A 26,622-nucleotide genomic window follows, 5' to 3' on the forward strand; every position below is an offset into this window, starting at 1 on the left:
CGCCAAGGGCAACGCAACGCTGAGCTCGAGACCGGCCACGGACAGGGTGACGAGGAGGTGCAGAGCAGTGGTATAGAGTGTTTGTGCGGCCTGCGGTCTGCGGTGGATGTCGTGGGTGTTGTGGATGTCGTGGTTGTTGCGTCTTCAGCCTCATGCAGGGCGAAGATCGCTCCCTGGCGTGACCCCTGACATGTTCCATCACTGCATGATAGAGTCCAGCTGCCGCCCACCCTTACCTCTACCTCTACATCTACATCTACACCCTGCCAGTACATAAATAGCAGTCCGTCCTCACGCAACTCATCTACTCAGCTGTATATCGTGGATACGACTACACTGACGAGGCATGTGGCGGTGCTCGCGCTCACATGGCACCGGCAACTCGCTCCCCCACCAGCCGTGGAGACAGAGGCTCTTCCGTCACTGACAGCTCCGTCTCGCTCTTCTCACCACCCCGGATGACGCGCTTAAGGCTCTCTCCCTCGTCAGATTGGCTGCTGCTCGGTTATTCGGGGGCTGGGGGGCGTAAACAATCAGGTCGAGCCTTGGTAACGGCCGGTGGCGAACGTAAACCAGCCCAAGCAACGGAACCGCGGTTGACGCGACTATCCGTCAAATCAGCTTCTATCCCACTGTTTACGCCGATATCAACTTCCCCAGCCTCCTCTTTTTCCTTGCTATGGTCCCCAGCCTCTTTTTTTACAGCCTCACCTTCCCCCAACGAAGACCCGTCCCAACGATGCGACTGCCCCAACTAACGGACACGTATACCGTCACAGTCCAGTCTCCCAGGCAACTTTGGAAGCATGCCGTCACCAGGCTTTGACGTTTATCAAGCTGTGGGCGTCATATTTACCTACTCTCAGTCGTATACCTTCCTTTCCTGTCTCAATGTGGCCACATACTGTGCCGTAATTCCGTGATGCGGTGCACGATAAGCTGGTAACGGTGGCGGCTTGCGAAGCCATGGAAAGGTGTACATAACATACATGCGAATATTCTCTCATATTTCCTCTCTCATTTTCCCTCACTCTTCCACGGTTGAAGAAAGTGGTCGATACATGGATGCACATCTTCGCCGTCGCAAGGTAGTAGATGGCAATGTTACTATGCCATCACAGACGCCCGCAAAGAATGGAATAGAATGGAAGAGAAGAGAAGAGAAATACGACCTGATGATGTTGTTCTTGGACATCGTCATATTCATCTGCTCGGCATATTGAACTGGCTGGGAGCGTTGTAAGAGGTATCTATAGTCTCAGCATAGAGACGACGCCAGTGGTCTTCCCGAAGCAGAAGCGAGGGGTATGGTAGGAGTACTGTGTCAGCCAGTACGTCACAACTACTGCCTTGTAGTCATGGGAAACGAACTTGCTGCATTCCCTATAGGAAATGTCCTGGTGTACAAGTATCAGAAGCGCTTCTATAAAGTCGAAGCGCCAGGCGGGCAGCGCGCGCGTTAGTTAAATACCCGCTGCAAGCGATGAGGCTCTGCGGTCACATGGGAACTAGCATCAAAGTTATTTCACTGGCTGCCACCTGACAGAGTGATCCTTCAATTTTAGCTAATGGAAATACGTGTTCAATATTATTCAAAAGCAGTGATTGGTTGGTTATTCACAATGCACGAATCGATTATTTAACCAATGAACGATCACCTCCAACCTCGATTTCAACTTCAACTCTTACAACCTCCATGGCGTGGAACACACTGTTACTGCTCGTCGAACTTATGCGAGGCTTCTGAGCCACTGGCTACTTGACTTGATAAGACCAAGAGCATATCTGAATGCCTCGGGGTCCCTAACGACATCGCCAAAGCCAGCCTGCCCATTTGTTTGTACCTGGAGTGTTAGCAGCCTCTATTTTCGACAACGGTCTCCCACATCCCCTCCTTGACTGACCAGCAAAGCATCCATTCGTCTTCCCAGCATGATGACTGGGAAATGAACTTTGGCAGGCCTACAGGCTTTTCGCCACAGTATTTTAAAGAAGGATGTAACTACGCCGCCTTGTGCCCTGATGGCACAGACAGAGAGCACAACTCGAATGAAACATTACCTCCCACAAAATAAATATACCCACAGCATTACCTGGGGCTATTATTAGGATGGCCGTAAGGTAATACAAGTTTTCCATGCTATATACATGGCCATATCTATGCGCTCATAGACCCTAGAGGCCTCCTTGGTGGCCGCCTGGATTCCACTCGTTATTGTAAGTAATGGCTGAACAAGGGGCTATAGACGCCCGCAAAGTGAAGTTATTATTGTACACGCGGCATATTGAAACAATAGGCAACAACACGATGGCTTCCAACGACACAGAAAGAGTTACTGCTGCGACATGTCCATCCTCGTTTCTCCCCACAGGTTATCCGTATATTCCGGAACGTGATTTCTCCTCAGCAGTCATTCTACATCATCTACGTTGTACCGCAGTCTTACAGACCTGGGCCTGGGGTTTACAAGATGCTGGGGCTCATAAGGAGGCCATCAGGGCAGCCCTCTCGGAGTCGGCTAGCATGTCTCATGTAATGGCTATTACTAGAGAGGCCTTGCAGGCTGGAGAACTAGCCCGCCGTGCCGAGGTTGAGGATGCAAAGGAAAGAGAGCTTCAACTCTTGAGGGGCTACTGAGCTCTACGTGTGATCCCCAACAGATTGAGGATATCTACAGGTATTGTGCTTACCCACAAGGCGCTTTTGACCCAGCGCCTGTTGTGGTGACACACGCTACATTTGGTAGCATGTATTGGTTTCGACTCACGGTCCTCCGGGTTGTGTGCGAAGCCTATATTATATGATATACCAAATAATGCCTTATCAAGAGAAGCGTCGCCGGACATAATACCTGATTGCGGCAGGCGCTTACTATCGACACAAGACTGGATATCCATGAGACATGCCTACTGCAGATGGCGCACCCGCTATCAGCAGATAGCACGAGACGCTGAGGTATATATAAGACCTTCCTAACTTCGACCCTATGTCCTCTGGCCTCACACCTTTGAAGAGGGGTTGCTAACCTATGTTGGTTTAAGAGTATCGTGGTCAACGATGACGCCCCTGCTGGTCCTGCCATCTCCGCTCCTGCTGAGCCCCCTGCCATGAGTCTACTACCGCTTTCGGTAGTCCCCTGGTAGTATAGCAACGCTCCTTTGTATGCTTCCATTTTTAGGAGGCGTGGTTACCTAGCAACGTTCTTCCCTCGCGTTATTATGGTAGAAAACTTATCTCCTACCATCTTCCTTCCTTCTCACAACTCAAACGGCTTGAGTCCTGTATAGAATGGAAAAAAGCTGCCCTAAAGGCAGAACAACACCTCCAAATGGCGGACACTCTTTCCAATCCACGAAAACCTAATGCCCGACCCACTAGAGTGCGTTTCGACTCTTTCTCCTCCGGCTCCAGCCAACGCAACTCCGAAGTCCCTCGAAACCAAACATCACAGACGACGAATATTGGCGTGATAGCGGGAGTTAGGTCTACCACCAAAAGCAGCAAGGCGAACTAGATATGAATAACTAGTGATGTGTAAGACAACAGGTATAAGCGGATGGGCAGTTAGAACAATTCCCCACTAGTTATGTATTTATAAAATTGGTCTAGTTGCAGACGTTATAGTGTATAATTGCATAATAACCGTCACTAATGCACTTTATCCTCAATCATCTTCCCTCTCGAGTCATATTCTATATGTCCAAGTCACATCGTCCGCCATCGAACCTCGTAGGGGGTAGGAATAGCCAATGCCGTTAATATGCCCTTTTAGGACTAGCGTGGTGCTCCGCTCCAGGCCTCACGTGATGTTTTTTTTGCTTTTCCCGAACGTCGAAACGAACGAAGAAGCCAAAAGCAACGCAAGTCGACGAGATATCACGAAGCCTACAAGTCGACCAGATCTTTTAGTTCGTCGAAGGAAGACAGGTTTAGCGTGGCTTGATACCCATTCCCCAGCTCCTAGGCTAGTTGCTTGTTGAAATACCCACGCCATATCCATACGTCATCATGGCATCACAACTTCTCCCACTAGGTGGGCTACCTCCTTGTCTATGAAGATGTCCTTGTACCGCTGCTTCATAGCAAATACTTACGATGTATTGTTGTGTTACTGTAGAGCTGATTGATAAGTGTGTTGGGTCAAAGATATGGATTGTTATGAAGGGCGATAAAGGTACGTTTGACCTGGTTTTCTTCAAGGTGTACGTGGTCCGCTTGCTAATTTTATGGAATAGAATTCTGCGGAACGCTGCTTGGATTTGATGATTATGTTAGTAAGTATTCACTTATTCTCTGTGGAGATGGACTGATTGGCTAACGCTGAATATAGACATGGTACTCGAGGATGTGACTGAATTGTATGTTGATACATGCTACCTATTAGAGTCACTTTGAATGATTCAGTGTGCACTAACACCTTCAGTGACTACTCTGGCGGCCAAACGAAGCTTTCTAAGATACTTCTGAACGGAAATAATGTGTGCATGGTGAGTTCCCCCAACAGCTTTTTCAGTGGGGTATCCAGCTAACGAGCACAGTTAATACCCGGGGGCGAAGGGCCAGTCAGCGCAGCTCCTTAAAAATTTCTAGTCAACGGAATATACTACCACGCCGTGATAATACTTAATAACAACTGAATATCATCTCATAAATTTCGTTAAAAAATTTAATCTAAGTCATCCCGTAAGGTATTACACTAATAAATAATGGAATCGACGGAGCCCACAAAGCCATAAAAAAAAAAAAAAAAAACGGTCGTCAGGGCAAGGGAAAAACGTAGACAAAATGAGAACAAGGCTTGTCCAGCTGGGACCCAAAGCCAGAATGCAGCGTGCATGAAAATGTAAACATGATCAAAAACCCATCCAGTAAGGTAAGTTAGTAGTTAGTAGTAGAACCAGTAATAGACCATATATAAATTTTCGCCGGTATAAACTCCTGTTTGTTCCTGCTCACGCCGTTGTTTGACCTTTTGTCGAGGGGCAAGTTCTTTACTTCCTTTTTTTAAATATAAAAAAAAAAGTTATAGCGAAGAAGGGGAAAGCTGATGTAGCTTGAAATTCTCAATGGTGTGCAGAATCAGCCTGGATTCTATAGTGTGTTTCTCGAGGAGGATGTCGATTGCGGTGCGGCCCTTGTTGTCGAGCGAATCGATTGGCACTCCCATGTCCAGCAGCACCTGCGCTGCCTTTTCGGGACATTCGCCGGGAGTGCAGGCGGGGGAGTTCGAGGCTAGTATGTGCAGAGCTGTTTGGCCGAGATGATCTAAAGCTGTGATGTCGGATCCGGCCCTGAGGAGCCGTCTAAGGAGGACTACGGAGGCGCTGCCTTGGGGGTCATGCGGGTTTCCGTGCTGGTAGGGACAGTGTAGCGCGGATACTGCTCTTAGCAGTGGGGTTTCACCGTTGGTGTTTCTGGCCGAGAGATCTGCGCCGGCATCTAGGAGGAGCCGAACAACTCTTTCATCCGGCTGGGAAGTAGAGACGTGTAGATGTACTGTCATAACAACGTTAAAAAACAAAAGTGGATATGACCAAAGATGAAAGAATAAAGAATGAGAATACGTACGTGGGGTATTGAGTCTATCATCCAGGGAGTTTACGCTTGCACCTTGGCTGAGCAGGAACTTGACGAGTTCTGGGGAAGGCTGGTCGGTAAAGCAAGCAGCATGAAGAGGAGATTGGTATCCAAGGGCACAGTCACCGTCGATGCTCATGTTGGAATCCAGCAGCATCTCGACAACCTTGAGATGGCCCGAGGCCGCAGCAGCACTGATGGCCCTGCTGGACTTTCTGATGATCTCCGGGTCTGCGCTCTCCAGCAGCAGCTTGACGACCGAGAGGTTGCCGGTCGAGGCAGCACTGACCAGGACGGAGCTGGGGCTGCCGTCTGTAGGGTTATCCAGCACCGCACCGTTGTCGAGGAGAAACTTGACGGTCTCGTAGTCCGTGAACCCGGCAGCATGACCGAGGAGAGACGGGTCCTTGGGAGACGGCGGGTTTATGGATCCTCCGTGATCGAGCAGGAACTTGATGAGATACTGGTCGCGAGAGAGGACAGCCTCGAATAGCTTGTTTCAAGGCCTTCGTTAGGATCCAGACAAACAAAAGAGAAAGAGATAGAAAGGAGATAGAAAGAAAGAAAGAAAAGAAGAAATGAGCAGCATGATGATAAGAAGCATACCATGCCGGACTCGTCGACCGAGAAGCCATGGTCGAGCAGGACCTGGATGGTCTCCATCTGCTTTGGCTCGACCTTGCGCGGCGAGAGCGAGTAGTAGAGCACCATCCCCAGCGCATTCCGCCCGTCGAAGCCCTTCCGGCTCTTCTCAGCGCCCCTGTCCAGCAGCAGCTTCACGATGTCCGCGCGGTCCCTGTTGGCCGCCCAGTGCAAGGGGTACGAGTTTCCCGCGCGGTCTCGGTCGAGGATGTTGACCTCCGCGCCGTGGTCGAGCAGGAAGCGGACCACCTCGACGTCGCCGTTGTGGAAGCACGCGAGGTGCAGGGCCGACATGCCCTCGAACCCGTCGCCCTGCAGCGCATTGATATCGATCTCGCTGGAGTACGCTGCCCGTATCTCGTCGACGGTGCCCTGCCGCGCTGCGTCGAAGAAGGCCGTGTAGGAGGCGCTGTCTGGCGGTGCCCATGTCGCCTCCATCGCTATGCCGGGCAGACGAGACGCTTATCCTGATCCCTCTTGCATGAAAGGTGCTGGGAGAGGAGCGGGCATGGACGAGCATGAACAAAAGGGAGCAGAAGCGGACTCCAGACAGGCGTGTTAAAGGAAAAAAGGGACCGCCGGCGAAGAAGAAACGAGGCGTGAGGCTGGTTCGTTTGCGTATTTTTATTTTATTTTATTTTATTTTTATTTCTTTTAATTCTTTTTTCTTCTCTTTTAAAGGGGGCTGCCGCAGCTCGCGATGTTGTTTTTTTTTTTTTTTTTTTTTTTTTTGCTTCTTTTTTTTCTTTGTTGGAGGTTGAAGAAGCGCCAAGGCGAGTGTTTATCCAGGCCGCTGGACAAAAGACAAGCAGAGACAGAGACGAGAGGTCATAAAGGAAGAGGCAAAGAGGTATCTGGCGAGAGGACTGCGTTTCCTGGCTGCGTCGTCTATCGGGAGCTGCATGAGGACGGCCAGGTTGGGCCACTGGGTGCGCGCGCAGCTGCAGCGAGCCAAGGGACAACAAGCTCATCCTGTTGTTTGTTTACTGCTGGGCTAGTTAGCTGGCCAGCTGGGGGGGGAGGGAAGGCCGCTGGCTGATCGGCGAGCAGGTGTTGCTGTCGTGGTGGCTGTCGACGGAGGACAGCATGGCATGGCATGGCAGGCTTGTAGTCTGAGCCAGCGGACGACGAGATGGCAGGATATACGAATGAATACATGGGCGGACGGACTGTGGACGAGATGGGACAGCCTGCAACGAGGTCTACTACGGTGCTCGATGAGGGCCGGCCGACGGAGTTGCCTGCTCTACGGACTATATATATATACTATACAGACAAGCAGTCGCCACTTAACTGCTCAACGGCCGCAGAGGCAAAGCAAAAAGGGCACAAGGAAGCATATATATAAGCTTAACCAAGGTACACACACGCCTTTGTGGATCGAGCCGACCCTTTCTCTTGGCCGTCTTCTTCCGTGGTTCATCGGGATCTTCATCATGTTGATCGAGATGGTGGTTGCTATCAGATACGGCGGCCGATGCTGTGCTACACTGAGCCTTGTCTGGCCCAATAACAGTAGATGGTACCATGCTATATCGGCCTTTGACCAAAGACTGGGAAATCAAGACGAAGACGGAAACCTGCTTGAGAAACGATGCCACATCTGACTTAAAAGCGGATTCAGCGTCCAGTCGGCTCAAGCCGGGTCAGTTGCCGGTAAGACTTCTATCATCAAGCTGGTTACTGGCGGGATTCATAGCCGGAGATGCTTACTTTCTACTGATGAGTCCCGCCATTGACTTCGTGATAGTGGATGTTTACAGTCTGGCTTCATCTCCACAGCTGGCATTATCTGATCCTACTATCAAGAAACTCGCTTGACTTACACGTTTGTCCCTCGCATGGCAGGTAGGGATGCCGGACCAGCCTTGAGACGGATTGTTTCCTATGTGGAGAGTCTAGGGGTTCTCCTGTCTCGCCTATTACAGTCTAGACAAGCTTGTTTCCCTTCTCTGACGGCCTGAGACTATGGATAGAGCCTTACTCAAGCTTCAAACGGCATCAACCACTGGATCATGGACAAAAAGCAACGAGTGTGAAGATAAAAAGCAAACCAAGATGATGTCCAGCCCCGGAGATCGCCGTGAGTGATAATGTTGAACGATGTCAGTGGCTAACCAATTACTTGTTTCCTGGCGTTGGTCTTTGTGCATTCGGGCTTTGGGGGTTAAATGTTGTGGAAGCAGAAATGACGGAGTACGGCCCGAAGGGAATAATCACCAACAACCTGATTACTGCCTGAAGCTCCGTCTTCTCTGCGGCTTCGTAACGCTTCGGTGCAGCGGAAGCTGGTCAAATAACTAACTTGCTGCCTCACACTTTTTTTTTTCTGCTGCAAGGCTCTTCATCAAAGTTCAAGCAGCATCAAAGCCAACCCTACTCCGCAAGTATCAGACGCTACTTATGCTACGTTACTTCGAGGTGCCAGATGCAGGGATGCATACGGCGTGCATAAACTAGCTTGCCAAACTTGCTCCAAAACACAACACCGCTGCACTGGATGCTGGGTGGAAAGCATATTTGCCAGTGAAGGATCAATAGTGAAGGTCAAGCCGGAAAACCGCATCTCAGTGTAAGATGAGCACTTGAATTGTGTTCTTTGGCCCAAGGCTGCAGGGATGGGCATGTTTGTTGACATGCTCAATAGCTAATATCTGCCTGTGGCCTATAATCATTTCAGCTCGGCTGGGCTCTCCCCCTACTAACAACCTCATTAAGGAAGAAACGGCCGAAGAGAAGATGGTGCCCAGGGATATTTATCCTCACCCTGTCCATACAGTAAGAGCAACTAATGCCATGTAACACGTAACTGCGGTGGCTCCGGACGAGATACGACCAAATTTGGCCCCGAAATTAGTTCGACCAAGATGCAGACGAAGCCACCAACTTATGCATAGGACATGGACTGTCTCTTATTGGTCTTCAGCTGCTTAACCAAAACATCTAGCCAACTGGCTGGTCAACTCCCGTCGGCCGGAATAGATCAGCAGAAGTCCACAGTCCACTCTATCGTCTCCATCCCAGCCTCATCACCCCAGCTTCTCCACCAGACGCTGACGACGAAGCTCTTCTCTTTCTCCCATCATCTGTTAATATGAGTTAATGATCCTCCAGTGGCTTCAAAATTCCTCTTGCTCGACAGCCAGTTGTATGTCTGTTCACCACATAGTAACAAGGCCCCAACCGAATCAACCTTGGCCATGATCAACTTTCAGCATCACCCTGGCAAAGCAGCCTGGCCCCCTATCACGCTGCCTTCACAGCATAGCAGGAATGGGCGGGTGGAAGATATCCACGCCAACCATGCAGAGAGGTTTTTGACCCCTGCCCCAAGTCAAAATAAGCCCATGTTCGCCACGAGGATCGCTAAAGGCTAGCCTCGTGAAGAAGAAACGAAGAAGCGGGTGGTGCAGTCTTCACATCTCCATACAAATTGACTCGCGGGCTACTTGTCTGCGCCTGAGAGGTGACGAAACGGCATGGAAACATTCACTGCCCCATGTAAATCTTCTGGCTCTGGACAAATACCTGTACGCCTGGTGGAGGTAATGCGTGCCGGTCATATACAATTATCCCCGTCTAAACGGATATACTCTGCTTTTCCCTCCATGCAAGTGGAGATGCCACCGGTCTTCTCGAAGAGGCATAGAAAACACCAGCCGCCCTTGAGGTGAGCCTTGTTTTGGAAATCTGTCACCAGGGGGGCTGTATACACGAGATGTCTTGCATGCACCATGTAAAAGCAGATGATGGTAATGCACGGAAAATTCCAACGGCTTATATTCATAATAAATATCCGCTAGCCGAGATATATATTATACCCCTTGACCTTGCGCCTTTGATTGAATTCCATTCTATTCTACATATCTATTCCACACTTCTACCCACACCATTCAACATCCTTACTTATCTCCTCCTTAACTGAGGATGGACTCGAACAGTGACAATGCAAGCAAGAAACGGACAAGAAAGTGGCATCAGCGGGGGTTTTCAGGCTGCTCAACATGCAAAAAGAGACACGTCAAGTGTGACGAGACAGCACCGGCATGTTTGAACTGCACCAGGCGTGGTATAGAATGCGACGGCGCCCATCAGAACGCTACGTTCAAAGTATACATGCAAACACCACCAATTCCTGCCTCGAGTCAAGAAATGGCGAAGGCTCACGGGGCCGCAATGACCAACTGCAACTACATGCAATCGATTGATACGAAAGAGAAATACGTATCTCAGAACAAAGACGGCTCGCATTATGGAACATTGAACGTTGACGAAGGAATATACTATTCTTACTTTGTGGATACAGCATCTACATTTCTCACCATATACGAAACACCATACCACTCGAATCCGTTCAGAAGCATGTTCCCACAATATGCATGTACGTCCAGAATACTATCCAAAGCAATGGGCGCTGTGGGGGCACTCCACCTTGCAAACACTACTGCCGGCCAGGATAGAGCTGTGCATCTCCACCATGCCATGAATGCGTATGGGGATATTGTCCAGTCTCTGGGGCAAGCCTGGAGTAACCCTAGATGCCAATTCAAACTTGCGGATTTTGCAACTTGTTTGCTTTTATGCGTCTTCGAGGTAATTGTTTCCTTTGATAGATCGCCGTGGAGACCAGTTCACTGCTTACACTTCTTGGTAGATGTTAGATTCACAGATCGAAAACTGGAAAGTGCATCTAGCTGGGGCTCGGGATATCTTCAACTCTCTTGACTCCTCAACAGCGGCTCTGTCACGCGGGCAAACCAATCCTCTAGATCAACCATTTAAAGCTTTCCTGGTCTCTCTGATGGAGTACCTTGAAGTTGTGGGTGCGATATCCACTAATGAAAGAATGACACAGCGTGGCCCTTATCGTGAAGTGTATGGCAACGGACAGCAAATCCCGTTTGAATCCCCAACAATTAACCCAGCGCATTATGCCCTCTCTAACGACATACGCCACGCTTGGTCTGAATTATTGGGTATCAAAGCAGATATTGATTTGTTCCACGGCGCAAGAGCCATGGTATGTCAGGAAGAGACGAAGACAGTATCCGCCGAGGCTTAGAAAACAGATTAGCATCATGGGAAGCAGCCTTCTGGTTCGAGGGTATATCCGATAGTCATGAGAATGACAGCTTGCCGGAAATCATAGCATTTGTCAAAGCTCATGAACAAGCAATGATAATATACTTGCACAGGGCTAGCACTAGCGGACACCAGAGAACTCATCACTCGCCTGCACATCTGCGAACCGCAATACGCCGCATCATATCGTTAGCAAAACGGAATGCAAGGGGAATTGGAAGACTAGCTATGCATTGGTCCATGTACATGGCTAGCCTAGAAGCTATGGACGAAAATGATCGTGCCTTTATAAAAGAATGGTATGGGGAAGCCACATCCGTTGGATTCAGAGTTCGTCATACCTTCTTATACCGTTGTCCAGGAGACAGCAAATGCTAACGGGCTGATAGGTTACGGACAAGGCATTGCCGATACTAGGGCATGTTTAGAGTGTCTCCAACACGGATTGTTGTACTACCAAATATATGAATAATACCTCTTCCATGATTACGTGCTGATTGACGAGGGTATGGAGCAAAAATAATAGAATCTCGCGACCAAGTGCTGGTCCAGCAAGGGCAAGGGATGTACAAATACGTGATAGATTTCCAGCGCGTTGAAAATAATGGATAATGATTTCATGACGATCTCGTGTCTTCCTTGTATTGATTCGATCTCGAGACACCGAAAATTACGGCAGGAGATTGAAGGATGACTAAGCAGGGTGTTGGTAATGGAGCAACATTAATCCGACATCCCTTTTCGGTAGGTGCTGACTGCCCGAGGTCCAACAACAACAACAACAACAGACGGGATAACGGACGGTAGACGACAGATATCAAATCTCCCGGTGGTTAAGATGCTGTTTCTCTGATATCTATCCCGGTTTGCAGAAGAGAGACTGTCCATTGTTTTAATTTTGACTAGGCTGCACACGATAAATGATCCCGCCTATTTCAATCATGTTAACGGACATTGTGGAAGACAGGTTTCCTAAGTTTTGACTAATGGGCTAGAAGTATTCAATTCTTGAATTCCGTGGATAATTATCCTCATAATGGTTAATACTAATAATACAGCTCCTTTTATGCTAGATAGAATGTCCCTGATCGTCAGGTCTGCAGAGTTATTTATATGGGGATCCAACTCGACCATCTCTAGATCTGCTTACACTATTTTCCGATATTTGAGCAGCGTGCTCCCTCCCTGACTCAGCCGGCTGTTACTCAGTACGTACTGGAGGGCAGATAACAAAGTGTGGGATTCAACCGAATTTCTAGTCACCCAGGAGTTATTCGGAAGAAGACAGAGCCAAGTGCTGCCCCGCTAAATGTTTCTGTGCAGAACCAGTTTATGGACAAAACAAAGTCTCAGAAGCTGCTTGCTGCTCAGATATTCAGGGGTAAGTAAACACGGGGATGCCCGTGCTCTAGACAGAAAACTGGCACCAGGTTGACCCGCCATGTCCAAGATTGCTGGCCTTACTTCCCTTAGGCCGTATGAAGGCTTCAAAACAGGCTGACATTTTACACCGTTAATCCGGGTAGCTTGTGGGTACGCATAGAGCCTTGGGCCCCACATTCAATTCTTCCTTTGCAAATAAGTGTGGAGGATAAATCTATGGAGAGTAGATGGCTGGCTGTTCAGGCACCTACCTATCAACTGGACTAAGCAAGCCGGGACCGCCTTTAATAATAATAACAGGCTTTCAGAGACAGAAAACGGTGGCTTGAGCTCATGAGGTTAAAGGGGACCGTATCCACTACTTAGTTTGGTCAGCTCATGCAGATGTGAATACGAGCTTGATAGGTTGCCGGTCAGGACGCCGATTCGATAACTCCAACTGATTGACACAGGAGTTGGATGCTCTCATTCACCATCAATCAGCATCTGCATACGAGAAGCAACCGAGTTCTTTCGAGAAGACAAGATAGCCAAGCCAACAAATGGTCATCAGGTTTCGCTAAGAAAGGCTCTAAACCGATTTATCCGATCCAACTGTCAAGCTGCACTCCTTTTAAGCTTATACGAAGTTTCGACGTTGAACGTGCCAACCAGCCCCAACTTGCGAAGTTGAAGCTCACCCCTGGCACTCCCACTGTTGGATCCCGGCCTCGTGTCTGACTTATGCTGTGCAACATGTCTACGGGAAAGAGTGAGTTTGATGCCGTGGCACTTGGAGCTAGATATAAAGAAACCATACGTCCTGGAAACTAGTCAGTCAGCTATCTAGTACTGTTCTGTGAATCATGGCTTTCATCGGCGGAACTGCCAGCGAATAAACCAGGATATCTCCTTGTTGTTCCTCCGGTTGGCTAGCTACTATTACAATCCCCCGGCGCTTCAGTCCGCACCTAGGGAGCGTAGCCAAAGATTATCCTACAAGGCCTTGGTTTCTTCTTCGTTCTGCGACTGGGCGACGAGGGGGGCAAACTGTCGGTTCAGCTTTAGTTCGGCCTTGTCAACCAGGGAATTAGTTTAAGAGTCTCCCTTCGCCCCCATCAGTTTTCTCAGGTTCCTTCTGGCGATCGTTCTTGTGTCGTTTCAAAATAGGTGCAAAAAATCCTGTTCTTCTGAATTAATTTATATCTACTAGGCGCATCCGGACTTCTCCTCACGCCGGTGGTTTTGATCCATTCTCGAATCCGATATTGCTGTTATAGGTCGCTGTGATGGTTTCCGTCCTAGAAGTATCGGATCAAGCCATCCATCCGTGACTGAACCAAGGCTTGCGTCACAGCTGTCACTCCTTGCTTCCGCTATGCCGTTTAGAGGCGACTTTGGCGCCCGAAGCGCATCCGTTTCTACAGCTCGTCGACCCGAGTCGACGTTTGATATAGAAGTGCCTCGTTCGCACTCCTATCCAGACTACCATCACCCTATAGGCCAGTTCCCCCGCCACCTCCATGGAGTCGCTCTAGAAACGCCCCTCGTCGATGAGGAAGGACGCAGGCCAAGCGCACCGGCCACCTTTATACGGTGGTTCGTGGATGGCTTCAAGCGTGATCCAGATGCACAGCTCACCACAAGATCATCGACAACATTCGCTGATCGGAAAGCCTTCGATATTGCTGGCGCTGCCGCGGCGACGGCAAATTCGCCTTTGAAACGCCGTTTACATGGCAGGCATCTGCAAATGATCGCCATCGGAGGTTCTATAGGTATGTGGAACTTCCCTTTACTTAGGCAATGCATTATATGAAATGCTTATTCTCTTGAACTTGCAGGGACTGGATTATTCGTGGGTTCGGGTAAGTCACTGGCCACAGGTGGCCCTGCTTCGGTGTTGGTTGCTTTCCTGCTCGTTGGGGTGATGATCTATTCCACCGTACACGCACTGGGAGAGATGGCCGTTCTCTTTCCAGTAGCTGGCTCATTCTCAGCGTACTCTACTCGCTTCCTAGACCCAGCATGGGGCTTTGCGATGGGATGGAACTATGCTCTGCAATGGCTTGTTGTATTTCCACTGGAGATAGTGGCCGCTTCTGTTACAGTGTCATATTGGTCGACTTCCCTCTCACCGGCTCTTTGGGTGACTATTTTCTATGTTTTGATCTTTACGATCAATCTGTTTGGTGTGCGAGGGTATGGTGAAGCGGAGTTCATTTTCTCGATTGTTAAGGTCATTGCTGTAGTGGGTTATATGTGAGTGAACACGCTCGAACGGAACCTTTGACATATAGCTAACTCATTTAGAATACTCGGCATTGTGCTTAATGTTGCTGGTGGGCCGGACGGGAGCTATATTGGCGGCAAGTACTGGCATGATCCGGGTGCTTTTCACCACGGCCTCAAGGGACTATGTAGCTGTTTTGTGAATGCTGCATTTGCCTTCACGGGCACTGAATTGGTCGGACTCGCTGCAGCCGAAGCTACAAATCCCCGAAAATCTCTACCTACCGCCGTCAAACAGGTCTTTTGGCGGATTGCGCTCTTCTACATCATAGCTTTAACGATGGTTGGTCTCCTCGTTCCATATACCGATAAACGCCTTCTGAGGCCCGGGTCAGAGGCAACCTCCACGCAAACCAAAGCTTCTCCGTTCGTCATATCCATTAGAAATGCTGGTATTACTGGCTTGGACTCAGTAATGAATGCGGTTATCATGATTTCAGTTCTCAGCGTCGGAAACTCAGCAATATACGGATCTTCACGTACCTTAGCGGCGCTTGCGGAACAGAAGCAGGCACCCCGTTTCCTAGCATATATCGATCGCCGAGGAAGGCCTATATTTGCAGTTGGAGTTGCATTTGCAGCTGGGATGCTGTCTTTTCTCGCCGGATCTAGCCACCGCGATGAAGCATTTACCTGGATGATTGCCATCTCTGGCCTTTCCGCTATCATGACCTGGTCTTCTATCTGTCTGGCACATATTCGATTTCGCCGTGGATGGCATGTGCAAGGCCATTCTCTGAATGAGCTTACTTTTCGCTCTCAACCCGGCCTAGTAGGCTCTTACATTGGCTTGGTTTTCAATATGCTAGTTCTTATCGCCCAATTCTGGGTTGGCCTTTTTCCTATCGACTTGAAGGATAAGTCTGCCAAGGGACATGTGCAGAATTGGTTCTCCGTGTATCTTGCTGCTCCTATAGTACTGGTTTTCTATATTCCTTACAAATTATGGTTCAGGACTTCCATTGTGAGGTCGAAAGATATGGATTTGAAAACTGGTCGGAGGGACCTGGATATCGGCGACCTCATCGCTGAGGAAAGACAGTATAGGGAACAGTGGCCGGCTTGGAAGAAAATTTACAAGGTATTCTGCTGACCTTTGGGCGCGCATGGTATAACATGCTTAATATCTATTTCATTTAGCGATTGGTGTTTGGCGGTCTAAACTGGGTGTAATGATGGATTGGTTTGGGATAGAGGATTCCTGTCCGTGGCTATTGATCCACCCGACATATATGATACGATATGCTAGTTTATATATATATTCTACCCTAATGAGACATGACACTTTTAATTCTCTATCGTTATCGTACAGAATACACCACCGTGTTCGATGCCATCGCCTAGAAACCTAGACGTCATTGTCTTTCCGCGTAACTTGATTCTCAGGCTGACATTGATCAAAGGGCCACATGGTTCGAAGTTCCTGACGGGACTCATCATCTTCCAGGTTGTCCATAAGTGTCTCGTAGAAACCTTGATGTGTCTTCTTTACCTCCTCCCATCGCTCTGCAGGCACCCAACCGTCTTCCTCAACCGCCAAGACTTCAAACATATCACGTCTAAACTCCAGCATTCCGTCATATATCTCAAGCTGTTTCTCATAAAATTTCCTTTCTTCTGGACCCATGGCTGGAATGGGACATTCTTTCTCAAATCCAAGCTTTTCCCATGAATCCCTTAACCTCATTAGTTCATGAGTAAATGGGACAAAGCCGTCCCGCCAGGTGCGATGGCAATAGCGAAATGGCCGGAGGAGTGCCTCATCAATTTTTCTAGTTGCTCCTAGACGAGGAGCTAGTAGAGCCAATCCTACCTCATATGCCTGGTACCAAAGTGACTCTTCTGCAGAGTCTGATGGTCCTTCAGTAGGAATTCTGGCAAAATCAGGTACCTCATCAGCGTAATAGAATGCTGGCTCAATACTCGCGGCTTGCCAATCAATGATTCCTGTTACAATTGTAGGATCATCTTGGGAGACGAAAATATTCCTCTTGTGAAGATCTGGGTGGAAAAGGGTGGGTGCTGAATTTTCTTGAATCTCTGGATGTTGGACAAGATGAGGAAAAACTTTTTCGCCCGTTTTGAGCAATTCTACATGTCTTTCAATGGAACCTTGATATGAGGCCTGCTGTTGGATGGATAGAGGCTGACTAACAGGCGGCAGTCGTGCAAATCCAGAGTCGATTAGAGCAGAAGTGTACGAGGAGAGATCATGCCCTGATAAAATTTTTTTAAATTAGCAAGGGTTGGGAGGCAAACGACGTGGGTAATAGCTACTTACACGGTCCTCTATTTGGTGGTTTGAGTGTGTAGTACCTTGTCTCACCAACATTGTTATTCCAGTAGGTACTGCTTCTGCAATGGGGTCCAATGCAGAATTTATTATTGTTGCTTAATATTTGTTTAGACTTATTGTCAAGGAATGATGCATTGGCAAAGTAAAGGCTACCATAGGCCGCGAAATCAAGTTTAGTTATTGGAAGAATGCTTGTGCATATTGCCCCAATACATTTTATTTTCTTATCTGACGGCATATGTGCCCAGGCTTCTTGAAGTAGGATGCCACCGGCATGTTCCATAATGATATAGGCTGAGCCGATAGGATTGGCCGGGTCATCATTCCAATCTAGAATGCTTGGAATTGGAACTTCTGTATGACTTTTCACTAACTCTGAGTATTAGTGTAGGTATATATGTTTGGTAAACTATAAATTCCTTACAATACATTATTGTAGCAACTTCAGAATTCGTGATATGCCTTGCTGACCCAGCAACAGATGTAGGAAGCTTAACAACAACATTTTCATCATTATCAGTTCTGATAATGAATACTTTGCTAAACCCTCCCTCTATCTTCTGAATATTTTTAATAGAGGTGGCAGAAGGGTAGAGTGAAAGGACTTTTTCACACAAGTGATCAAAATCAAACTTGACATGGCGCGCATCGCGCTGCTGTCTATCAAGATGCAGCCACCGCCCCCCTGTGTAGGGAAACATTGCTGCATTGTTGTTGTCAGTGAATGCCAGTCGAAGTAGAAAACAGAACCTTACATGCAGGAGATATCTTCCCAAGGGATTCCCCATGGAGAGTGTGACCAACAGCACTGGAATGGAACAACCGAGGCCCTGTGCATGTAGAAAAGAGCGGCGACTTCCCGCGTAATCTCTGAGCCTGACCCAGGAGAGACAGAGAGTATCTTGCTTTCATCATTGACCCCTGGCGAATGCCTTTTGCTAGCATAACAGCCACCAATCCTAAACCCACTTGCAGGATATCTTCAAGTTCGACACAGCGTTGAAACAGAGGTTGCCCCTTTTTCCGCTGTGAAACCTCTCAAGTCGTGACGCTCAACGCCAAATCCTCTTTTAGGCGTGGATCTGGATCAAGGGGCGCAGGAACTCTTTGGCAACCAGCCAAACAAGCCCCAGCGGTTGAACTGTCGTTGATTCTTGACAAGCGCCTGGAAAGCCACAAGTTTCTAATTATAGGTAATCTGCGTGTTTCTAAAAACGGAAACTTAGCCCGTCCCGGAAAAACTCTCGGAGAAACACCGGATAAACTTCTCGATGCACTAAGCCGTATCGGGCTAGAGCAACAGTTACTCAGCCGCTCGATCACTGCACGTGATGCTTACCTCAGCACCTACGTAAGATACAAGCCTCCTTTGCCTTCTCCTCGAGCTTCAACCCGACTTCACGCAATCCTTCAGCTTTCTCTTCCTTCATCTTTTGTTCCGTCGACAGCTCCGTCTCTCGTTCGTGTCATTTTTACTGCCTGTCCTTTTTTTTCTTATTCTTTGGGCTAGCTGGATCTGCTCTCTGACTGCCGTTCCTGACGCATTTTCGGGCGCTCCTCCACCCTGCTTCCAACTTCCGCCAGCTCACGCGCCAACGGCCGAGCAAGGTATCACAACGAACCGGACCTTTACACCACGCCTCGTCAGGCCCCTGATATAGTTAACAAGTTGACGTTCTCTTCCCTATTCTGCCGCTATGAACACTGCCGTGGCGGTGCCGGGGTTCGCGGACTCCTTCTGGACGCCCGATTATGCTACTGGGATTCATACCCTTTTCACAAAACTCCACCAGGGCATCGTGGAGAACCAGCAGATTCTCACGATGGCCCAGATGCGTGCTGAAGCAGAGCGTGTATACGCCGCACAACTAGGTGCGATTGCTCCAGCTATTGCTCGGAAGACCGGTGGCTTCGATCGCGACGATGGTGCCAGTGTTCGCAAGGTCAGTTCCCGCCCCAGTAAACGTTGACCCAACATTACATCTGATATTTAGCAGGCTTTTGATTGTATGCAGAAGCAGATGGTCGAGGAGCAAGCCATCCACCAGAAAATATCGAGTAGCATTCAGCAACTTGTCATCCAAGAATTCAGTCGCTGGGCAAGCGAGCATGAAGCCCGAGTCGTTACCTGCGAAAAGGCCCTCAATCTGCGACTGAAAGAATATGCTAAACAATGTGATGAAGTGAGCAGTTTGAATGAGAAGTATCTCAGCAAGTGCCGGCAGATCCACGACCGGGAACAGCAGGAGCTGTTCGCCTTCCAGGAACCCGAAAGTGCCACGGCCAGCCCGAAGCATAAACAACTGAAAGCCCCCACCATCGTGCTGCCCGATCCCCTAGATGAAGACCCGGAACCAGTGGAGTTGGGTGACATTGTTTACTCGCCAGAGCAATTGAAGCAGTTACTGAAGCACATGCTGGAAACCATTCCAATGGGTGAGGTGAAAGTGCGCTTACTTGGGACATATCTCAATACGTCACTTGGATCGGACATCGTTGAATACCTGCAGAAACACTTGGGCGCCTCGTCCCTCAGCTATGCTGAACGAATTGGCCAGGATATGGCCGATAATGGTTTTATTACTTCGATTGGCGCCATGGGACCCAACCCGCTCGTCAACACTACATTCACCGGTAGCTCTAGGTCTACATACCAGTGGGACAAGCGTGTTTTCCAGATGACCGGAGTACCGGAGAAGAAGAAGCCACTCACTCGCTCTGGGACTACATTGAGCCGCACCAGCACTGGAACAGGAAGTGATGACAGTCCAGTTGACTCGCCTACCTTGACAGAGCGTTTTGCTGCATGGAACCCCCTCAGGAATCAGCTTACTGATGAAACGCCTATGGAAATACTCAAGCGCCAGGCAGATGAGGCCAATGAACGCTACAAACATGCTGTCAAACATCTGGATGCTATCCGCTGTAAGCTCGAAGAGGAAATGTTCCACACGATGAAATTTATGCAGCAATGTGAACTACACCGTCTGGAGGGTATCAAAACAGTCGTCATCGATTTTTCGAGCACGATCAGCAATGTCATTCCATCTCTACAGAGCACCATGGATAGAATTGTTCTTCACCATGAGGCAATGCAGCCGCAGGGTGACCTGCGTTATATGCTGGAGAACTACCGCACCGGCTCGTTTTGTCCCAAAGTGGCTGTCTACGAAAGTGGTTCAAAGTCCACAGAAGGTGAGTTACTTTTTTATCTCTTCTCTCGAAACTCCCGTAAGGCTAACCGACATTTGGCAGAACAAACCTTCGGCGTCGATTTAGAAACATTAACAGCGGCAGAGGGCAAAAAGCGAGTTCCGGTCCTTGTTACTGGTATTCTGACATACCTTGATAGGCGTAAGTGCCCCATGTCCATGATGCAATCATTCAAAACGAGATTGTGGACTAAGCGTTATTAGATTATCTTGACCTGGAGGGAGATGATGCCCGGCGAGCAATTTGGCTTCGAGACGTTCCTTTAACGGAAACTCATAAGCTGCGTTCTAAACTCAACAGGGGACGTTCTGGACCAATTGTAAAGATCGACGATGAGGTGGAAGCTATTGGTGAAAAGTTACAAGAATTCGAAATGCCTGTCGTTGCGAGCGTTTTGAGACTCTATCTCTTGGAACTTCCAGGTAAAATTTACGTTTCGCGTTGCGAGAATACCCCCTGCTAACGTTACCTAGATTCAATCGTCTCATCTAAGCTATACGAAATTTTCCGCACAATTTACACAACGACACGCGATACCTCTGATGAAAATCGTATTAGAGTGCTTCAGAGCACTCTGGGCCAACTTCCTCTTCCCTACATAGCTACCCTAGATGCTATCACTACTCACTTCTGGCGACTCGTCGATCTTACCATTCCTGAGAATGACCAATTTTCTACCCGTGAGGAGATCTACATATCTGCTCTTGCATCGACACTGGCTCCATGCATCCTCCGTCCACGCGTGCAGAATCATCTGTCTATGGACGAAAAACACAGCCATCGTCTTGTTCGTGACCTGATTGTCAACCAGAAACAAATTTTCGGGGAACTTAGACGGCTATCTAGCAAGTCAAGCAGCACCGCGTCTCGACCTCGTGCTATCAGCACCGACGAAAGCAATCGACGAGCAAACATGGAAGAAAGGAACCGTGCAATTGCTAGCAGGGCTAGAGCCACGAGTCCTGCCCCATCCCCTCGCCATCGCCGCGACCGATCCGTTGGAAGCTCGGGAAGCACCAGATTCCCGGTTAGCGTTTCTGGAGCTACTACTTCCGAACGCAAACCGGTCCGTCAATCCCTAGAAGTACCTGATCCGTCACCGGCTCCGATAGATATTGCACATAATAACACCAACGGCTCAAGCGAGGGCACGCCAGCGACGGCTGAAGACACAAACACCTCTGCCGATGCTCTAACTACTGATCGGGCATCAACACCACCATCCGCCACAACTACAACCCCTGCTTCCGCAGTACCATCATCTGTTACTAATGAAGTTAAGAAAACAGGCTCACTCTCTCGCTCTAGCCGATATAGCCATATTACCGGCATAAAGCGAGATGAAGGTGACAATTCAGCATCGGATGTTCCTCCAAAGCCTGTGGGTGTAACACTAGAGGACAAACCAATTGATGACTAAGTTTAGCCCGACCTTAGCTACCCACGGTCACCATTACCTTTTCCCTTTCTCCGTTCTCTTATCCCCGTTTCCTACCTTCTGTTTTTGTCATGATATTATGCCAAAAGCAACCGATTTAACGATATCCCAAGCAATTTTTCTACCTTCTCAACCTCAACAATCTACTTTAGCCTTAGATATGTCTTTTTGTACGATGTCTTTTTTAAGATTTATATTTTTGCCAACTTCCCACATTCGCTTTCTTGTCCCTAATGAAACTCCATTCTAGTGGTTGATACTTCACCTGAGAGGCAGATCTTCCGGTAATTGCGTATGATACCCAGGAATTAACGGAAGGGATTCTGTTGTCTAGATGCTACAGAAAATTGTCGATTCTGCATTATAAAGGCTTATTACAATTGTCAATGTGGTCAACGTTATTCAGCAGCGAACATACAAATTATTATTTTATGATATCATAAACATCTATCTATTCTGATACAAGATGCGAAATACCCACGGACAAACGCTAGAGTCAATCCGACAACAAATATTCACTAGTGGAACTCCTGGCGCTGCCTACTTCCCAACATTATTATGCTTTCAGACATCATCTCGTCATCGCCAGCAAACGGTCTCTGCTGATAAGGCTTTAGCTGCTGCTTTTTCCTAAAGAGGCCTTTAATATCTAAAGGGTCCAGAATCTTCATCTTCAAAGGCCGAGTGTCCTCAAGTGTGCCTTCAGGGCTATCATCCTCAGCTTCCATACCGTTTGCAAGCAAATAGACGTGAGGATTACTCGGCAGAAGAACTCCTGGGTGAATCACATTGAACATGGCCGCATTGATGAACATCACAAGAGCTTCCAGGCACAGAAAAGGTACTTCCGTAGCTCTAAGTGGGTGATCGATAGGAAGAAAGCTCTCTTGAAACGATTGTTAGAATACCTGGCTCAAGGTTTCGGGTATGGTGAACTTACCTGCAATATGATACCCGGACCTCGCAGCAATTAAAAGGGAAGATGCATACAGAGTGTATATGACCTTAACCCATCCGGGAGTACCCCCAGATTGCTGGTGGCTTGCTCTCCAAAATCCCCGGCTAGTGGCCCGTATCTGGAACAATAACACAACAGCAACGAAGCATGCGAACAGTGCTAGTTGTATAATAACAGCCGCCCGCACGAGGTTGACGCCCAGCTTTGTTCTTGCGCTGTTAGGATCCTTGCTGTCATTTATACCGGATCCAACCCAGACCCCAATTTCTGCTAGGAAGTCAAAGAAAATAAAGGTCCTAACCGTTCGGAGTGGGGATATCGGTGCTGCGGATCGAACGTAACTGAATATCCGGCCGCATACGAAGTAGTCTGCACCTGCATAGGTCGGACCGGCACCGAGAGTGAACATGGTGGATATTCTCCATAGTGTACGCGGGTCTCCTATTTTGAGAGCGCTTAGCGATCGAGTGACAAAGCCAACACTTGAAAATGTTGTGCCGAGGACAAACGGCATGGTGAAATTCTGTGGTCGGGTGGCTCTTGGAATGATAACGTTAGTATTGCTTCCATGTCATGGTTGGAGGTAGGAAAATCAACGATGGGAACTGGTCATGAACCTACTTGTACTGATATTCGTGGAGGAAAGACGATGCAATGTATAGAATTGCAAATATGATAGCGGCCGGCTTGCTGGGGAGGTAGTGGTATAGCTCTCTCAGTGTATCCTTTTTGCTTGACATGATGATAATCTTGGGTCTGTTTTTCAGTATGAGTATTTGCAGGCAATAGTATGAGTAGGGTAACTCGGCTCGAGATCTTGTAGATCAATAAATGAATTTTATCTGGACATGGCTGGTAGCTGGATAATTGATATATTATTTAAATACATTTTGCTCCTCAGATGTCCTCTTACAAACCCCTTGAAATTACTCGTGTCTGTCTGCGCCTCAATACACGTAGCTGAATCTAAGAAAATAATAACGTATACCCGAATAAATTGATGGACCACCAAGTATACTGATGGGAGCCGCGGATAAAACTGGGGCGGCGGAAGCTTATTCAAAGTCTTGGCCAGCGAAATTTCCTAAAGGGGAAATTTCGCGGAAGCTTAACCTTAAATCCATGTCACGTGATATATGTATTGAAAACAAAGCCTCATGAGACTTTGTCGTCTTGAGCACTTGTTCATGCATTTGCCCGTAAAGCAGATGGCTATGAATTACCCAAAAGAGAGAATAATACGAAATGGCTTAGAGTAAAATCTGTAGAGTACATATAAAAAGCAACTTTTGATTCATACATTGAGTACTCCATAAGCCAGGGCTAACTGTACAGGATTGAAGCTGAAGAGAAAGAATACGCAAAATACAAGACCAAAACTCCCACCAAACACCAATGATAGAGAAAGTACTCCTTAATAACACATTCATCGCCATAAATAACCATGACGTGGATAATTATACATTAACAATGATTAAACTTCTTCAATACTCATCGGTGGCCAGTAAGGCTTTGAGAATGGCCTCGCCTGGCCCAGAGATTTGACTTTGAATCTCTTTTTCTCCGACGAGGCACACAAGACCACTATCATCCGTCCTTGCCATGTTTTTAGCTGTGGCTGATCTTCCACGCCCGGATTTAGATGGGGTGGAGAAGAGGCCAGACGCTCCTGCTGTAGGAGAGCCGGCACCACGGCCACGAGCATCAACTTCTCCGACCAAGCCCATGGTTTCTAGGCTGCTAATAACGTCTCTAAACTCAGTGGCGGTGAGTGGCTGGAGAACATTATCGCGCCGACAAAGCCCGGAGTAGGTTTCAAACAGCTCTCTGCTGGTTGGTGCAGTAGATCGTGGCGATTTGGAGGGTGTTCTATAAACAGTATTGGCAGTTTGCTGTTTCTTGCCAAAGGAAATCATCGCACAAAGTGCGGCCTTTTGTTGCAAGTTCAAGTCCTGGAGTCTTTCAGTTGTGCCATTACCGAAAGTAGAGGATGTGACGCGAGCAACGTGAGCTACAGTTGCTCGTGGTGCGGTGACAGCGGAATATTCTGTGGCAGGGGGAGTGGGGAGAGAAGTTGATGCTAGATTCTTGTTCTCAAGCAAGGGTAGCTTGGATGAACTGGTGCTAGAAGCAGAAGTGGTCTTTTGTTGAGTCTCACGCTCCAAAAGAGAGATGGTTCGGTAAACGATATCGAAGGCTTTCCTCAAATCGCCAGACTGGGAGGCAACCTTGCGAGAACAGAGCTGTATGGCAGCTGGGTGCAGGAAAGGGACCTGGCTTGCACCATCCTGGGCTTCTTTGGGTAGCAAAGAGCGAAGGCGGGTAGTGATAACATCAGTGATTTGCGTTGGGGTATATGGAAGGAATGGAAGTAGATGAGGCTTCAGATTCTTTGCCTTTAGACGAGGTAGGAGTCGATCTGTCAAGTCTAGTGCATTTGCAATTCCAATCAGGATAAGACGCGAGTACTTGTGCAGAGACCACTCGAAAAGCTTGTACAGGATCTCGATATCTCCCGACAAGAGATGGTCGATTTCATCCAGAATGACTAGGTAGAGTGAACCAGCTGACTTCTTCGAGATGAACATTGCCTCTAGGCGCTCTGCCTCACTCTTTTTGAACACACTGGTATTCTCAGACAAGTCTTCTATGAGATTTCCGTAGATATCTCGTGCAGAGGTTAGGCTAGCACAGTTGACATTGGCAATCTTGATTGTGTCGGCAGACTTCTCGAGGTCCCGCGAAACTTCGTCAATGAGAGCGGTTTTCCCCGTTCCAGGTGGTCCGCTGACGTAGATGCATCCGCCTCTTCTCGAGTCTATCGACTCTTGAATAAAGCTTTTCATCTCCCTGGTCTCATTTTCTCGTCCAACAAGCCGGCCTGGATTGGCACTTCTGGTGAAAAGCTGTTTGGCAGCTGTGAAAATGGAACGAGTGGTTTTTGGCGTAGATGGAGTACGAGGAATTCGAGGAGTCAAGGGCTTCCCACCGACCAGTACCCGGTGCTTTGGCGTAACTGGAAGGAAAACATTTTTATATCTCTGTGTTGTTGGAGTGCTGAACTCGACAGGTTGAACATTTTCATCTACCAAACAAAATTAGACTGGTGCTTCCATTAGAGGCAATGGAAGACTAGAAAGAAGTAAACTCACCATTATCGTCCTGAACTGCTGTCCTGCTGGTCGTCTTGTCACCATCAATACGTTTCGTTCGTACGTTACGGCTTGGAGTGTTTGCATCGCTGGGGCGCTTGCGGGCGATGGGCGACCGGGAGCTGGATCGTTGTTGGCTTGTCGACGCTATAAAGGGGTCCTCCTCATCTGTATAGATCTTCTTGCTTGCCCTTGCCAGACGTTTGCTCGGAGATCGTAAAGAAGGTGCATCTACAAGTAGAAAATTCGCGTTAGATCTGGAGGAAGAAGCGCCTTGAGAGCACAGTCGGCATGCAATTACCTGGCGACTCGAAAGCAGCTCTCTGTCGTTTCCCTAGTACAGCAGAAGCCATGGCTAAGCTAGGAGCGAGGGTGGTGTAGAAAGCGAGAGGTGCGTGGACGAGAGGTCTGGTTGCTGAATTGGCAAAGCAGCAGGAGAGAGCGTGGTGATGGGAGAAGTACTGGTGGAGTGCGAGCAGAGGTACCTGCACAAGTACCTTTTCATCAAGGCGGAAGTCACTTTTTCAAGGGACGCGGTTGCGGGAAGCGCGCGCGCGCCTGAGCCTTAAAGTGGCAAGAAGGCGCGACTCTCGAGCGCGACGCGAAGGC

At 48.4% G+C, this 26,622-nt stretch overlaps 9 protein-coding genes across 9 annotated transcripts; 5 read left to right on the plus strand and 4 right to left on the minus strand.

Moving 5' to 3' along the window:
• Positions 1-2,308: 2,308 nt before the first annotated feature.
• Positions 2,309-2,638, plus strand: TERG_01709 (uncharacterized protein; the record flags this gene model as incomplete). The annotated part of the gene is made up of 1 exon (XM_003236938.1): positions 2,309-2,638. One exon carries the CDS (start codon positions 2,309-2,311, stop codon positions 2,636-2,638), a length of 330 nt encoding a protein of 109 aa, XP_003236986.1.
• Positions 2,639-4,009: 1,371 nt separating this feature from the next.
• On the plus strand, positions 4,010-4,581 carry TERG_01710 (U6 snRNA-associated Sm-like protein LSm5; the record flags this gene model as incomplete). Its single annotated transcript, XM_003236939.1, has 6 exons — positions 4,010-4,034; positions 4,119-4,175; positions 4,237-4,275; positions 4,332-4,359; positions 4,425-4,488; positions 4,540-4,581. 6 exons carry the CDS (start codon positions 4,010-4,012, stop codon positions 4,579-4,581), a joined length of 255 nt encoding a protein of 84 aa, XP_003236987.1.
• A 443-nt stretch (positions 4,582-5,024) lies between these two features.
• On the minus strand, positions 5,025-6,658 carry TERG_01711 (uncharacterized protein; the record flags this gene model as incomplete). Its single annotated transcript, XM_003236940.1, has 3 exons — positions 5,025-5,497; positions 5,570-6,071; positions 6,185-6,658. 3 exons carry the CDS (start codon positions 6,656-6,658, stop codon positions 5,025-5,027), a joined length of 1,449 nt encoding a protein of 482 aa, XP_003236988.1.
• Positions 6,659-10,147: 3,489 nt separating this feature from the next.
• TERG_01713 (uncharacterized protein) lies at positions 10,148-11,730 on the plus strand (the record flags this gene model as incomplete). Its single annotated transcript, XM_003236942.1, has 4 exons — positions 10,148-10,813; positions 10,875-11,244; positions 11,295-11,632; positions 11,692-11,730. 4 exons carry the CDS (start codon positions 10,148-10,150, stop codon positions 11,728-11,730), a joined length of 1,413 nt encoding a protein of 470 aa, XP_003236990.1.
• A 3,506-nt stretch (positions 11,731-15,236) lies between these two features.
• On the plus strand, positions 15,237-16,049 carry TERG_01714 (uncharacterized protein; the record flags this gene model as incomplete). Its single annotated transcript, XM_003236943.2, has 1 exon — positions 15,237-16,049. The coding sequence occupies one exon, from the start codon at positions 15,237-15,239 to the stop codon at positions 16,047-16,049; it is 813 nt and encodes a 270-aa protein (XP_003236991.2).
• A 255-nt stretch (positions 16,050-16,304) lies between these two features.
• On the minus strand, positions 16,305-17,535 carry TERG_01715 (uncharacterized protein; the record flags this gene model as incomplete). Its single annotated transcript, XM_003236944.2, has 2 exons — positions 16,305-17,173; positions 17,238-17,535. The coding sequence occupies 2 exons, from the start codon at positions 17,533-17,535 to the stop codon at positions 16,305-16,307; spliced, it is 1,167 nt and encodes a 388-aa protein (XP_003236992.2).
• Positions 17,536-18,849: 1,314 nt separating this feature from the next.
• TERG_01716 (uncharacterized protein) lies at positions 18,850-22,598 on the plus strand. Its single transcript, XM_047747796.1, has 3 exons — positions 18,850-20,606; positions 20,669-20,887; positions 20,939-22,598. Exons 1-3 carry the CDS (start codon positions 19,262-19,264, stop codon positions 21,883-21,885), a joined length of 2,511 nt encoding a protein of 836 aa, XP_047603761.1. The 5' UTR covers positions 18,850-19,261; the 3' UTR covers positions 21,886-22,598.
• Positions 22,422-23,601, minus strand: TERG_01717 (uncharacterized protein; the record flags this gene model as incomplete). Its single annotated transcript, XM_003236946.1, has 3 exons — positions 22,422-22,789; positions 22,844-23,400; positions 23,483-23,601. The coding sequence occupies 3 exons, from the start codon at positions 23,599-23,601 to the stop codon at positions 22,422-22,424; spliced, it is 1,044 nt and encodes a 347-aa protein (XP_003236994.1).
• Positions 23,602-23,943: 342 nt separating this feature from the next.
• On the minus strand, positions 23,944-26,366 carry TERG_01718 (uncharacterized protein; the record flags this gene model as incomplete). Its single annotated transcript, XM_003236947.2, has 3 exons — positions 23,944-25,946; positions 26,014-26,244; positions 26,315-26,366. 3 exons carry the CDS (start codon positions 26,364-26,366, stop codon positions 24,346-24,348), a joined length of 1,884 nt encoding a protein of 627 aa, XP_003236995.1. The 3' UTR covers positions 23,944-24,345.
• Positions 26,367-26,622: the final 256 nt, after the last annotated feature.

Source organism: Trichophyton rubrum (genome assembly GCF_000151425.1).
Source record: "Trichophyton rubrum CBS 118892 genomic scaffold supercont2.2, whole genome shotgun sequence".
Taxonomy (NCBI): domain Eukaryota; kingdom Fungi; phylum Ascomycota; class Eurotiomycetes; order Onygenales; family Arthrodermataceae; genus Trichophyton; species Trichophyton rubrum.

Bases quoted from the DNA above. Each gene is read 5' to 3' on its own strand.
- TERG_01716 (XM_047747796.1), top strand. From the start codon at position 19,262: ATGCAGAAGCAGATGGTCGAGGAGCAAGCCATCCACCAGAAAATATCG. The intron at 20,607-20,668 runs GTAAGTGCCCCA...AAGCGTTATTAG, and splicing joins TCTGACATACCTTGATAGGC to ATTATCTTGACCTGGAGGGA. The intron at 20,888-20,938 runs GTAAAATTTACG...AACGTTACCTAG, and splicing joins CTATCTCTTGGAACTTCCAG to ATTCAATCGTCTCATCTAAG.